Raw genomic sequence first — 14,610 nt, 5'->3', positions numbered from 1 at the left:
AATTAGTTGCTGACCTCCTCCATTAATATTCAGCTGACAGGCAGAAGAGAGCAAAGCAGAAAACAGAGCTAACCAGACATGCAAAGGGAACCCAGCCAGTGTAGAGGCTGAGAAAATTACTGGGGCTAAAGAATGTACCACTAAAATCGTCAGACAAGAGCAGCCAAGGGAGCTAATGGTCTGTGGGAAGGCTTCTGTTACCCGTATTTTACTGATGGGAAGACTTGAGCCCAGAGACGCAGAGATACCGTAATTACCACTATGTATTAGGTAGTGGCAGCGCCAGAACACAGGTCTCCTGGCTGCCATAACTGAACCTGTCTCCCTCTGGGGTCCTGGACACCTATCATGATTGATAAGGAAACTAACTACACAACGGGAAACTACTTCAAACATATTTATTATTTTTACAGACTCAAAATACAGTAATAATCCTGCAATGCATGCTGGTGTCATGTGACACCAGGCCTGGAATCACACCTCTGTCCAGCAGGCACTTGTCTCAGGTGAGGCAGTTTTCTGAGGGGGCTCCCAGGAGCAGCACCTCAGGACACCTGAGAGGGAGGGGGCTGCAAGGAACACCTCTGTGTGCACACGCCTGTGCCGTGCTGGAGATGAGCTGTCACCTTGAGGTGGCGTCAGACCTTGACTCTGGCTTGGGAGCCCCAAGGTTAAGGGAAGGTTAAGACATGATCAAGGTGCCCATGAGATCGTGACAAGGACATGCTGGGTTTCTGTGGCTTGACTGCTTGGATGAACATCTCATTTTTCAATCACACAGTTGCAGTGCAGAAAGGCATCAGGAGGCTTGGTCTGGTATTAGGAACTGAAGAAGCAGCCCAATCCCTGACCAGAACAGTAGCATCAAATGCCTTGTGGTTTCCAGGTGGCTGTGGTAGTGACTCAGGAGTCCTTTAGTGTGTTCTCATGAACACCAGGTTATGTGGATGGCACCTTATACTTTTCAAAGCTCTTTCAATCTGTCCGCTCATTCTCTTCTAGGCATTGTAGCTTACACCCCTTCCTCTCACCGACGCTGGTTTAGACCTGTCAAGTTCTTGAGCTGACAAGGGAATGGAAATAAAGAGAATAGTGAGGGCTGCCTGTAGACTCTAACAGAAAAGACCTAGCTTTTCTTTTTCTTTCTTTTTTTTTTTCTTTTTTGCATAGAGATAGGGTTTTGCTATGTTGCCCAGACTGGCCTCAAACTCCTGGGCTCAAGCGATCTTCCCAAATCGCTGAGATGGTAGGCATGAGCCACTGCACCTGGCCAAGATCCAGGTTTGCAAGGTGGCAGGTGTGGCTATGATACAGAGACTTGATATAGCAGGGTCCCAGGAGTCAGTGATATCTCCTGATGACAGGAAAAAATAAAGAAGTGGGGTTTTTGGAACCAAGACACTAGGGCTGAACCACTGTCAGCCTTATTATTAGATTATTGTTTCCAGGTTAGCGCTACAAAATGATGTGAAGTCAGTAACACATGTATCACAGGGCTGGAGTGGGAGAGAGGAGGGGCAGGGATGTGCTGGGCAGTACTCACCGTCACTGCTGCACCCATGAGTCCTTGCACCAGTGCCTCTCCCGTGGACTTTACCTAGAAGGAGTCAGTGTCAGGTTCCCTTAGGCCACCAACACAAAGTTAAAGTTGAGACAGGCAGGACAAATCAGGAGGCCTATGAGCCCCAGAAGGTGGAGACAAGGGGGCCACGTTACTGGAAGGAGAGCTTTGGACAACACAATCACAAACGGGCAAAGTGTGGCTCTTAGGGAAGGGCTGGCCTGAGGAGGAACCAGCCAGGCCCCCTGGGAAGGCCCTCAGGACTGTCAGCTGAGGCCAAAAGGGAGCAAGACCAGCTGTGACCTGAGGAGAATAGGTATGCCTTCTAAAGAGGGTTCTCCAATGGCTAGTCCCCAGCTACCTGCTTGGCAGTGTGGCCCATGTTCATTGCATCATTAACTCGGTTTTCCAGGAAGCGCCAAGTGTCCTCAAAGTCTGGAGAGGAGTCCTGCATCATCACCAGCTCTGTCGTGTTGTAGATGGCAGCCAGCATGGCTCGGCGGGTGTACCAGTTAAACTGCAAAGAAACCCACACTACCGCTGTGGGCTGGGCAAGTCTGAGGCAGTTCCTACCCAACGCCATGGGAACTCCTGGGTTCCCTCTTGACTACTTCTTTCTCTCACAGATACATCTGGCCCTCTGGCCAACACTACCATCTCAAACTTGACTGAGCATCAGAATTACCTACTTGATTAAAAATGCAAGCTCCTGGGCCCAACCTCTTAAGAGCAGAGTCAATGGATCTAAATAAAGTGCCAGGAATCAGGAAACTTAGTAAGTATCCCAGATGATTTGGCTACATCCAATCCATTTTGGAACTGCTAGTAGAAAGCCTACATCTTAGGACATCTGAGTCCCAGAAGATGCTGTAATCAGCCAGCTAGGACCAAACCTTGGTGTTCATCAATAAAGTGAGGGCTGAGACAGGCTCATGGACAGATTACAATACCTGGGCAAAGCTGAGAGTTCAAGTCCCTCAGCAACTTCTCATTGTTCTGGCAAACTACTCTTCAGAGGACCAGCTCAGCTGCTTGGTGTTTTATTCAATTTCTTTGCTTTCTAATTTCATTTTCCTACCGTCTCTGTTGGCGTTATATTCCCACATGGAGGAAGTTTATTAAAACACTTTGTTATAACTATGGTGGGAGTATTTCTGTGCCTCCTCATCCAGGATTCCACAAAGTATCATCACATTTTCTTTTATGAAGGTGTATTTTTTAAAATTTCCTACCAGAAATATGATAGCATTAACAAGTCAGATTCTTTCCTGGTGCTGTTGAAAGAGCCTTATTGATCTCTTAGCAAAACAGGCCAAGATGGGCTGGGGAAGGGAATTTCTTTTTAAAGCAATGGGTGCCTCCATGGCATTTCTTTTTTTCAAAAGAGGAATTTTGCTGCAGAATCTACATCTTAGGAGAGAGGGAAATGATAATAAAATGGCAGCCCAATTAGCTTTTGCCAACGCTAAAGGCTCTCTAACAACTGGTGTCACCACAAGCTGGAAGAAATAATAACTGGTTTGTGGCTAGCATGCTGGTCCCTGAATGAAGATGACCTAGATCCCACTTTGGCTTCTTGATGACCTTCCTCATACCTTAGATGGGAATGACACTGCAGCCCCCCTGCAGGGGCTTGTGATCAAAGAAATTTCACAAGCTTCTTAAAGAAATGCTTAACATAAGCCTTTCCCAGCCTCCTGTGGGCCTGCAGAAAGCACTCACATCAGTGGACTGGTCCCCAGCGTAATGCCACATGTCATCCACCATGCTGGTGAGCAGGCTCAGGCTGGACGGGATGTTGTGAGGGAGCATGAGGACGCTGAGGGCCTGGGGAGAGAATGGCAGAGGAGTAAGCTCTGCTCACAGGTAATGGTGCATAGTTGACCAGCATCTATCTCTCCAAGAGGTGTATGAGGGGGACTGCCAAGCTCTGGTTCTCTGAGACCAGCATCTTCACCCACCGGTGTGAGTTCTGGGCAGCTAGCAATGCTGACTACAGCTGAGGAGAGCCCAGGGGCATAGCCCTGTCTTATGCAAGCCTAAGCACATTCTCCATCCCTAGCATTTGGAACTGGGAATGCAGAGGGTGAGAGGATCTAGACTGGTCTAAGCAAGGATGGGCAAAGATACCCCAGTCTGTCACACAAAGGAAGAAGCAGAGATAGGAGTCCGTTCACACACATCAGCTCCTACTGACAAACAGAACAAGATCCTGCCACTTTACCAATGCTACATCCACTGGGGAGGTGGTCAGAGAGGTCCTGGATTGGCTGTAAGGTTTTCTCTTAGTGAGGTAGCCCAGAAGAAAACACTATGCTGAATCAGGAAGGCAGCTGAGGGCCTCATACATGCACTTCCACTGCTTTAACTGCAAGGTGGAATGAGTCACACTCGGCCTGGGGTTAGGCACCACCATAAGTGTTCAAATGTCTATCAACTGAATGACTGAAACTATGTGCTCAGTAGTCTTCCAGCTGAGCAAAGGACACAAGATATCTGAGTCCCTCTCACTTCGGGTGTACTTTCACTCTGTACTTTCTTCACTCAGAGAATGGCCCATACGTGACATGCTTTAAAAACAGAGGAAAAAGGAAGCTTCAAAAAAGGTGAAAAAACCCCTTGCAACGAATATGCCAGTCCCCAAGCATCACATTGACAATTGACAAATCCCAGTCCTCGAGATCTAAAATGCCACAGGGCTGTTATTCAAGTGAAGACAGCCAATAAAATCTTCTGACTCTTCTAACCTCCTGCATGGATTCCTCCTCCCTGCAGACCTCGTGGCACGCTCAGGCCACTAGGAGAACCCCACCCAGGATGGGATCCAGTACCCGGACCACTCACATTTCTAAGAACTGAGACACAGATGGCTCAGAGTCACTCTCTTTGGTATGCCCAAGTTTGAAACCCAGCTCTACCAAGTGTACTAAGTATTCTCGGGTTTATAGAGATTGAGGAGCTAAGTTCTGAACAGTGTACAAAGTCATCTGAGTGAAAGGTGCTGAGAATGATAAATATTAGGATTATTGTTGCTCTGGGGCCTAGATATGGACTTGGTACCCGCGGCCAGTGCTCAATGTACGGGATCAGCATTCTCAGTCTGGTTTCCACTGCATCCCTCAGGAACTGGTCTGTCTTCCTCTTCCTGGGAGAGGGAAAAGAAAACAGTGTGTCTCTGAGTGAAAGGCAGGGGCTCAGTGCTCCACGGTTTACTCAGCCCTAGGGAGGAGGGTCCCACCAGCTCCTGATGCTGGCCTGACTAAAGCTGTCAGAGACAGGCTGCCAGGTTTCAGTCCCATCACAGCAGCAGGGCTGCCCAATGCTGCTCTCTTTGGGTTCTGCTTGGATTGGCCTCCTGGGGATAGCTGGTAGAGCCCAAGTTCCCTGATCCTTAGCTGCCACCCTGAGTAGTAATGCCATGGGACTTACTCCGCCTGGCCCAACTGTACCAGCTTCTGCTCCTCTTCCAGCACACGTGTGAGCCGGGTATTGCACTGGGTCACAAAATGCAGTATTAGCTCACTGCCATCCTTCCCGAACATGCTGGCTGCTGCACTGGAGAGACCCAGAGACTACAAAAGGGGAGACAGAAAACAGAAAAGCAGTGCCCAAATGTCGGGTACATTTGTTGCCTGTTCATCACTAGAGTCTCTTCCTAGTAACAGCAGCTTGATTTCTTCACTCTGGGTCCATGTGATTTTGGTGAAACTGACCACCACTGGTCCCTCCACCCCGCAAAGCCCCTTGGTGTGTGTGCAAGAGTGGGATCTAGGCTTGAATAACAAGTTCACAGAGACTAGCTCAGGGATGAATGTATCAACAGGTCTTCTTTCTTTTTTAGAAACTAAGCCTGCAGCTGCTTTCTCCAACTTTGTACCTAACACATCTAAGGCCAGTCTTTCCATCTGTTGTCCAGATCCCATAATTCTTGCCTTCAAGGAACCTCATCCTCTTGATTTTGACTATTTTCTCTTGTAAATTCACCCTCACTCTTGTTTCTTTCCTTTTTCTTTTTTCTTTTTTTTTTTTTGAGACAGTGTCTTGCTCTGTCACTCAAGCAGTGGCATGACTGCAGCCTTGACCTCCTGGGCTCAAGCAATCGTTCCATCTCAGCCTGGGACCACAGGCATGCGCCACCACATCTGGCTAATTTTTAAATGTTTTTGTAGAGATGGGGTCTCGCCACATTGCCCAGGTTGGCCTCAAACTCCTAGTGTCAAGCAATCCTCCCGCCTCAGCCTCCCCAAGTGCTGGGATTACACATATGAGCCTGGTCCACTCTTGTTTCTGTACTCTTCCCATTTGTGTTCAATCATGTGCAAACTTCCATCTGTTTCCTCTGCTTGGTGCACCCTAGTTCTCTTCTACCCCTCGCAGCCAAACGCCTCGCCACTTCCTCGCCTTCTATGCACACCTCGATCCACTCCAGTTGATTTCTGATCCAGTTCTCCACCCAAACAGTTGTTGCTCCAGTAACCAGTGTCTAGCTGCTTAATCCACACTCTCCTGCTTTGCCTCCAACATCAGGATGCTCTGACTTAGACTTTGACGGCCCATCCTATTCTACTCTCCCCTTAAAAGTCCGCGTTCCTTGAGAGTCTGGACTCCCCTCTCATATGACATTATATTCTTGCCCTGGACAATCTCACTGACTTCCATAATTATTATATATATATATACAGTATATATATGCACGCTGATAATGCCCAAATGTGTATCTCTAGTCCAGCTGTCTCCTCCAGTTCCCGACCTGTATGCTTGATACCTCCGCTGGTTGACTCAAAAACTCCTCATACTCAACAAGGATCAAGACTGTACCCTTCCCCAAAGCTGGTCCTCTTCCAATGGCCTTCACCTTAGAAAACACCACCATTGTGTACCCACACATGCAAACTTGCAACTCTGGTGCCATCCTGTCACTCCCTCCCACGTCAAAGCTATTCCTGAACTTACCCACTGCCATTATTCTAAGCCAGACCACCTCATCTCTCCTGTATGTCTGGCAGCAGCCCCCAGTGAGTCTCTCTCTGCCTCCAATCCACTTTTCATCTGGCAGCCAAAATGAGCATTTTGAAATGCCAAATTTAATCCAATATCTTCAATTGTTCTTAGAAGAAAAACTTGACTCCTCATCATGACCTTTAGGACCTTGCCTGATTTGACCTCGACTGACCTTTCTAGCCTTGCTCATCTCCAGTCTCTCTTCCTGCACTCTCTGCATGGTGGTTCTCTGTGGTTCTCCTAATGTACCATCCTTCTTTTTCTTTCCACCTTGCCTGTGCAGTTTCTGTATTTGGACTTGTCCATCTCCTACCCACAAAGTCAGGTAAAGCCTATTCATTCTTCAATTCTCAGCTCAAAAGCCTTTCCTGACCACCCTGTTACCCACCCCATATATGGTTTGAGACAAGATCTCACTCTGTTGCCCAGGCTGGAGTACAATGGCATCATTATGGCTCACTGCAGCCTCGATCTACCAGGCTCAAGAGATCCTCCCACCCCAGCCTCCCAGGTAGCTGGGACCACAGGCAAGCACCACCATGCCTGGCTAATTTTTGTATTTTTTGTAGAGATGGGGTCTCTCCCTATATTGCCCAGGCTGGTCCCAAACTGCTGGGCTCAAGTAATCCCTCTGCCTTGGCCTCCCAAAGTGCTGGGATTATAGGCATGCGTGACTGTACCCAGCTCTCCAACCCCTTAATAGGACAAATTAAACTATTTATCATAGTTTAATAGGCAACATGTTTTCTTTTTTTACTGATGAACTTAAAAATGGTGCTTCTTACAACCAATGGCATCTTAGAGTCAATGAAATATGGTAGTTTTGATCACAGACAATTCTTGCCAATAGGTTGCCTTTAGAACACAACTCTCAAGAACCAATTCCATAGTTCATTACTTTTATATCTACAAAATAAAGCCATTTCCACCCTATTGAGGGAAAAAAAAACAGTCAATCTTGTACCTGTGACCTGATCTAATGATCGGGTCCCTCCATTATACAGCCCAACAGCACCTTTCCTTGATAGCACTTACCACATTTTCTAAGTAAACGTCTGTATATATTTTATTAATGTTGCTAGACTGGAAGCTCAACAAGGGCAGGAAGCAGGTCCATCTTGACCACCTTGACCCCTGTCATGTCCCTTGGACTAGCACAGTGCCTAGGGCACATTATTTGCTCAATAAACATTTAAAGAATGAATCATATAAAGGGTTTTAATTTGAAAGATCTAGGCATAAATGTTGACAGTATGATCTTTGGTGTGATTATAGGTGTTTTCTACATTCTTTTTTATATTTGTTTGTATTGTTCAGTTTTCACAATGAGCCTACAGTGGAGTCAGAGCACCCGCATTTCACTAATGAGACTTCTGTTACCAAATGTGCACTTGGGAGTGAGAGAAGACAAAGAAATAACAGTTAAATTTCAGTAAAGCAGCAACCTTGCCCACTGTCCATGGGTAGATGCCCTGCAGCAAGCCTGGGGTGGGAGATGCAACTCTGTCATCCCCTCAGTCTCTTGGAGGATGGTATCTTGCTATGCTGGAGGATTCTCTACAACATGGCCTGAACATGAGCCTACTGCCTAATCTAAAGCAGCAGTCTGTACTAATGCAGGAAATGCTATTAGTTTCTGGGAAAATAGTCTCCAAAGTGGTGCCTTCTTGGGGGTTTTCAAACACCATATGTCATTAATTCTAAGATGCAGATATATTTTTCATTTTAAAAAATCAGTGTGAATCATGGCAGTGCTCTGTCATAGTTCGAAGGGCAGTATGTTTTCTCTTTTACTGATGCATTTAAAAATGGTGCTTCTTACAACCAATGGCATCTTAGAGTCAATGAAACATGGTAGTTTTGATCACAGACAATTCTTGCCTAATAGATTGCCTTTAGAACACAACTCCCAAGAACCAACTCCGTGGTATGTTCTTTATAACTACAAAATAAAGCCAGTTCCACCCTATTGGGGGAAAAAACCCAGTCAATCTTGCAGCTGTGAGGGGCTCTGAGCTAGACTGGAACAAGGCATGAGGCCCTCCGCTCTGCCTGGTGTGACTCCATCCTGGCTCATCTTGGTCAGGTGGCCCCACCCTCACCTATACACACCTGGGCTCCTTCTGCAATCGCCTCTGCTGTCCACCCGTGGGCGGGCACAAACTCCAGGGCTGCCGTCAGGATGCGATGCTGCAGCTGCTCCTCACTTTCATAGTCCTCCTCCTCCTCGCCGCCCTGGTCTGTATACCTGAGACAAGAGGACACAGCCCAGCATACTTCATCTCCTGGCATGTACAATGGGCATGACCAGAAACTAGGGGCTCTGAGTCTCCTCTAAGCACATGCTGGGAAGACATTTACTCTTGTGTCACTATCAATGTGGTTTTTTCGTTTGTTTGTTTTTTGTTTTTGAGACAGAGTCTCCCTCTGTCGCCCAGGCTGGAGTGCAATGGCGTGATCTCAGCTCACTACAACCTCCACCTCCCGGGTTCAAGCGAGTCTCCTGCCTCAGCCTCCTGAGTAGATGAGACTACAGGCATGTGCCACCATGCCTGGCTAATTTTTGTATTTCTAGTAGAGACAGGGTTTCACCATGTTGGCCAGGCTGGTCTCGAACTCCTGACCTCAAGTGATCCGCCTGTCTCGGCCTCCCAAAGTGCTGGGATTACAGGCGCGAGCCACCGCGTCCAGCCAGTACCAATGTTTTAATGCCAACAGAGTAAAAACTAGATCATCCTTCCCCTCCCCATGGGCACGGAGAGGAATCCAGCAAATGAGGCCATGTGGTATGAAGGCATTGCTGCACCCTGGAGTTCCCTGTCTTCAGCCCTTAGCACACTGTGCTCAGAAGGTTTCTTCATCTAAACTTACACCAGACTACCTCCCTGAGGGCAGGAGTAATGCCATATTACTCACAGGGCCTGGCATGATAGTAGGGCCTCAAAAAATATTTCTTGAATTGAAATGAAAAGTACTTTAGTTAGGAAATCAGAAAAATGAAAAGGAACACGCTAATTTCAGATATAGAGAAACTTTTCAATGGCAGGATTAGGAAAAAAAAACACTAATGGAAATGTAAATTAGTATTACTTTTCTGGAGGGCAACTGGCCCACATAAGTAACAAATCTTTAAATGTACATATCCTTTGACTCAGTGCTCCCACTTCTAAGGAGAGATTCACACACTTTATCACATTATTTCTTATACTAGTGAAGGAAATGTAAATATCCATCAATAAAAGACAGGTTAAATAAATTTCGGCACAGCTATTTGCCGGAATGTTATACAACTATTAAGCTATGAAAAGACATTACAAATGTACTGTTGAGTGAAAAAACAGGTTCTAGAACAGCTATAGAGTTTATACACATTATATCTATTCTATACAAAAATTTACATATGAAATAAGCTTAGAGAAACATCTAAAAGGATATTCACAAAAATGTTAGCACGGTTATCTCTGTAATTTTGGATAAAACTGCTTTATTTTTGTGAACGTCTCTATACTGTTTAGGTGTTTTAGAACAAACAGGCACCAATTTTATAAAAACAATAGGTTCTTTCCTAAGATAGCCTTGGGGCCAGGTGCAGTGGCTCACACCTGTAATCCCAATACTTTGGGAGGTCTAGGCGGAGGACAGCTTGAAACCTAGGAGTTTGAGACCAGTCTGGGCAACGTAGCGAGAAGCCATCACTACAAAAAATAAAAAATTCTAAAAAACAAAGATGGCCTTGGAAATGAAGGAAGGTACAAAAGGGGATGGAGAGGAGAGAGGAAGTGAAGGAGGAACAGACATACTGAAGCATGTGAAGTAGCCAGAAATAGGTGGATTGGTGCCTACCTGGGAGGTGAATGAGAAGACTCTGGATCAGGTTTTTCTGCCCCCTGTGTCTCAGAATGCTGCTGAGAAAATGAGTTGGGAGGCTGCTGCTTCTGCTCATCTGAAGACCTTAGGCCCACAGCTGAAGCATGGAAGGCACGCGGCACCAGGGCTTGTCGGCAACGGGCCACTGAAACAGAAACTGGTCAGTCAGGGACATTCAACAGAGAAGACCCTTTCAGACCCAGAGTGGTAACACAGATAAGGAGGAGGAAAAGCAGGCCAGAGACTCCTGTAGAACCACTTATCCAAGTGTTGGGTCCCACACAAAAATATTGGGTAAACTGGGAACTTTGGGACATGAAGTGGTAGCAAAAGTGGTAAGACAGGAAAAAAGATCTACCTAGCATCTTGACCTGTTTCTACCACTTGTTACCTGGGTGGTAATTGGCAAACAATTTCACCCCAATGTGCAGATTTTTAAAACTGCAAATTTAGAGTAATAATCTCTACTTGCTCAATGAGAGCACTGTGTGGCCCAAACAAAAAGTAAAAGTGCTTTTGCAAATGTTACAGATTTATATATATTATGGCAAGAGCTCTGGAATAGTAATTTAATGTCTCAGTCCTACTCCTCCAGTGTTTATATGGTATCTTTGGACAAGTCACTAATCTCTATCTGCTTTCTCATCTGCAATATCTGCAACATCTCCATTTACTTTAAGAAAGATGAGAAGTATGTTTCCTAAGCATCAACTCATAGTACTTTGTTATTTCCCAACATTTTTTATTCTAAATTTTTTTTTTTTTTTTTGTCAGAGTCTCACTCTGTCGGCCAAGCTGGAGTGCAGTGAGATTATCTCGGCTCACTGCAACCTCTGCCTCCCAGGCTCAAGTGATTCTCGTGCCTCAGCCTCCCGAGTAGCTGGGATCACAGGCACCTGCCACCACTCTTCGGCTCATTTTTATATTTTTAGTAGAGACGGGGTTTCGCCATGTTGGCCAGGCTGGTCTCAAACTCCTGACCTCAAGTGACCACCCGTCTTGGCCTCCCAAAGTGCTAGGATTACAGGTGTGAGCCATCATGCCCAGCCTATTATAAAAATTTTCAAACATGCAAATTGAAAGAATTATGGAATGAACACCTGTATATCTGCCACTAGGTTCAACACATCTGTCATGTTCTTCATTCATCCATCTTGATTTTCAGTGCATTTGTTGCAGATATCAGTATTATTCATCTCTAAACATTTTAGCATGGAAGACTTCTGTGTTCACTGTTTTGTTATTCAGATGCCATTTACACACAATGAAATGCATACAGTAAGTTTCTATGAGTTTTGACAAATGTATACACTTGCACAACCTAAACCCAATCTAAACAGAGAACATTACTGTCACCCCAGAAAGTTCTCCTATGCCTTTTCAGTCATTCCCCATTCATACTGTTCTGAATTTTTCACTCTAGGTTAGTTTTTGCTTGTCTTAGTTTTGCCTGTCCTAAGATTTCATCTACATGTACATGTTTCAGTAAAGCTTCTTTCACTTAGGACTATATATGTGTGTGTGTGTATATATATATATATATATTTATTTTAAGTTTAAATAGAGACAGAGTCTTGCTATGTTGCCCAAGATGGTCTTGAACTCCTCGGCTCAAGCAATCCTCCCACCTCAGCCTTCCAAAGTGCTGGGATTACAGGTGTGAGCCACCACACCTGGCCCACTAAGTATATTTTTGAGATTGATCCATATTTTTATGCCTCTCAGTAGATCTGGCAAAGATTCTCTCCTTGATCAGGCTCTAACAAGGCTCCTCTGAGCCCTCTTCTTATCTAGGCCTCAACCTTGGCCTATAAAGACTTGAACACACACTAATATAAGCATCACTCAGGGCCACATCCCTTAAGATAACCCTATCCCTCTTTAAAGTGCCTGCCTGAGAAAACTCAAGGCTGTCAAAAAAATTTTTACTGTTTGTTCTGGCTAACACTTAAGGATAGGGCTTGTCTCCCTGTGGAAAAACAGAATCCTAACTTTGTTAACTGCCAGCTAGCAGACCAATCTTATTTATAATTATTCACTTTCCTGACTCGAGTCCCCACCTGCCTTCCTCCCTCCTCCCTCATTTTTTCTTTGAAACACCCAGTTACTTCTGCATGCACTAAACTCAAGGTTGGGCTCCGTTCATGCTAGACTCTTTTCCCTATTGCAATAGTTATTACTGTTAATTAAAAACGGTCCTCATCACTTTAGTGTCCAGCTTTCTCTTTGACTGATTTTTAGTTTTTATTGCAGAATAGTATTCCATAAAAAAAAAATATTTTGTTGCTAGACAACTGGACTGTTTCTGTGTTTGGCTACTATGAATAAAATTGCTATGACTATACTTGTACTAACTTTTTTGTAGACACATACCTTCATTTCTCTTGGTGGATTTACGGGGTCATAGGCATTACTTTTACTACACATCTTTAGTTTGGAATTTCGTATAAATACAACAAAAGGGGGCTAGGCGGTGGCTCATACCTGTAATCCCAACACTTTGGGAGGCTGAGGTAGGCGGATAACTTGAGGTCAGGAATTTTGGACTAGCCTGGCCAACATGGTGAAACCCCGTCTACTAAAAATAAAAAATTAGCTGGGCATGGTGGCACAACCCCAGCTACTAGGAAGGCTGAGGCAGGAGAATCACTTGAACCCAGGAGGCACAGGTTGCAGTGAGCCGAGATTGTGCCACTGCACTCCAGCCTGGGTGACAGAGTGAGACTCTGTCTCAACAACAAAATTAGCCAAGTAGGGTGGCACGCACTTGTAGTCCCAGCTCCTTGGGAGGCTGAGGAGCCAGACCCTGTCTCAGAAAAAAAAAAGAAAAAAAAGAAACAGAATAGTATGTAAATATCAATATTTTAATACATGTACGGAAAGATATGGCACAAATACCCATAAAACTTTGAAAAGGAAGAAGCAGATGCAAAGTATGACTGTAGTACCACTGAGGGTCATGAGAAGATTTTAGGTGAAATACAGGTGAACGTTTCATCAGTTATGTATGTATGCTAAAGGGTTAATGCATACGTTCTAATTAAGAAAGGCGATATTAGCTTTCCATTTATGACAGTGATATAAAGTTTCCTCTTTAAGAACTCCTATTTAAAAATAAAAATACTGAGTACATAGTGGCAAAGGTGGTAAGAGAGTATCCCACAGAATTCGTGAAGTGGTGAGGAAACGACTGGCTTTCGGGAAACAATGGACTAGGCTCTCTGTGGCCGTGTCCACCTGTCCTTCCAGTGGACTTGGCGATGGAGTTGAGAATGGGTCTGCGACTGCCAGTTCTGTAACCAACAGGCTCAGGCTGCGTGACCTTTGTACCCCCAGCCCTCTCTGAGGCTCTGCTAACTCCATGAAATGTGGGTGACAGGCCCTGCCCCGCTGCACCTGCCCCTCACAGGCAGCGGAGCAGGGCCGAAGCTAGCCAGGCGGCTCGCCCGGGCCCGCGCCGATGCCCTTCACCTCACCTTGCTCGCGGGCCGCCCCAACGGCCTCTTCCCCCCACCGTCGAACCCAGCTGAAGCCGGCCTCGCGCCCCCTCCGCGCTCCCCGCCTCTCCCTGGCTTGGCAGCCCCCTCACCGGGCAGGCATCGCAGCTGCAGGAGCCTCCAGCCCGCCCGGCCAAGCGTACCAGACACCGCCGCCGCCGCCATTTTGGAAGCGGGCACGTAGCCCACGGCGACGCGACCGGCAGCGTCGGGACCACGGCGCTAAGGAGGGCGGAAGTAGTCGCGCCGTGGAGGCTCCTCCTCTCGCGAGAGGCGCGAGGCGTGGAGTCCACGGCTGGGGAGAAGCCGGGAGCCAGCCCAGGCGGCAGGTGAGAGTGGTGGGGGCCAGCTGAGCGCCAGAGCTCCCTCAACTGTCCCCTCCCGGCCCACCCTCGTCCCCACATCCTCTCATTTCCTCTTCCCACCCCGTTCCTCGATGGAAACGCAGCCACGGCCGCCCCGCTGAAAGCCCCGGCTGGTTTATTCCTGAGAAGTCGGTGTGAGGGGCCAGGGCCGGCCCTAACCGCCCCGGGGTCCTGACCGGGACTTTCTGCCGTTCCCCGGCTGCCTCGTCCCTTGCGCAGCCGGCCCTACTCTGAGGCCCCGGGGACACCACGCTGAGGAGAAAGGGCCCCGAGCTCTGGGGTCCGGGAGACCTGGTTCTGAGACCCGGTCCTACCAATA

At 46.8% G+C, this 14,610-nt stretch overlaps 2 protein-coding genes across 8 annotated transcripts in view; one reads left to right on the top strand and one right to left on the bottom strand.

Annotated features, from left to right (window-relative positions):
- Positions 1–384: 384 nt before the first annotated feature.
- COQ9 (coenzyme Q9) lies at positions 385–14,162 on the bottom strand. Of its 6 annotated transcripts, none has more exons than XM_032157437.2 (9): positions 14,019–14,162; positions 10,406–10,574; positions 8,675–8,810; positions 4,991–5,133; positions 4,622–4,706; positions 3,284–3,388; positions 1,923–2,078; positions 1,544–1,597; positions 385–1,063 (listed from the first exon to the last, which is right to left on the bottom strand). In XM_032157437.2, exons 1-9 carry the CDS (start codon positions 14,089–14,091, stop codon positions 1,028–1,030), a joined length of 957 nt encoding a protein of 318 aa, XP_032013328.1. In that variant the 5' UTR covers positions 14,092–14,162; the 3' UTR covers positions 385–1,027. The 6 variants fall into 6 exon arrangements, with proteins under 6 accessions (XP_032013328.1, XP_032013329.1, XP_058297006.1 ...); XM_032157438.2 differs by lacking the exon at positions 14,019–14,162 and adding an exon at positions 13,906–13,974; XM_058441023.1 differs by lacking the exon at positions 14,019–14,162 and adding an exon at positions 13,561–13,832.
- CIAPIN1 (cytokine induced apoptosis inhibitor 1) overlaps positions 14,159–14,610 on the top strand; it is an 18,831-nt gene continuing 18,379 nt past the window's right edge. The window contains exon 1 of one of the 2 annotated variants that reach the window (XM_032157439.2): positions 14,159–14,255. The gene's annotated coding sequence lies outside the window, so the exon portion shown is untranslated. The remainder of the gene's footprint in view (positions 14,256–14,610) is intronic. The other variant, XM_032157440.2, reaches the window with a different exon arrangement.

Source organism: Hylobates moloch, unplaced genomic scaffold (assembly GCF_009828535.3).
Source record: "Hylobates moloch isolate HMO894 unplaced genomic scaffold, HMol_V3 SCAFFOLD_6, whole genome shotgun sequence".
Taxonomy (NCBI): domain Eukaryota; kingdom Metazoa; phylum Chordata; class Mammalia; order Primates; family Hylobatidae; genus Hylobates; species Hylobates moloch.
This window is presented reverse-complemented; position numbering and strand designations above follow the sequence as displayed.

Excerpts from the sequence above, each read along its gene's own strand:
- COQ9 (XM_058441023.1), bottom strand. The coding sequence starts at position 13,792 with ATGGAGTTAGCAGAGCCTCAGAGAGGGCTGGGGGTACAAAGGTCACGC. Across the intron at positions 3,389-4,621 it reads ACATTGAGCACTGGCCGCGG|GCCCTCAGCGTCCTCATGCT; the intron begins GTACCAAGTCCA and ends TTCTCTCCCCAG. Across the intron at positions 1,598-1,922 it reads TGGGCCACACTGCCAAGCAG|GTAAAGTCCACGGGAGAGGC; the intron begins GTAGCTGGGGAC and ends GACTCCTTCTAG.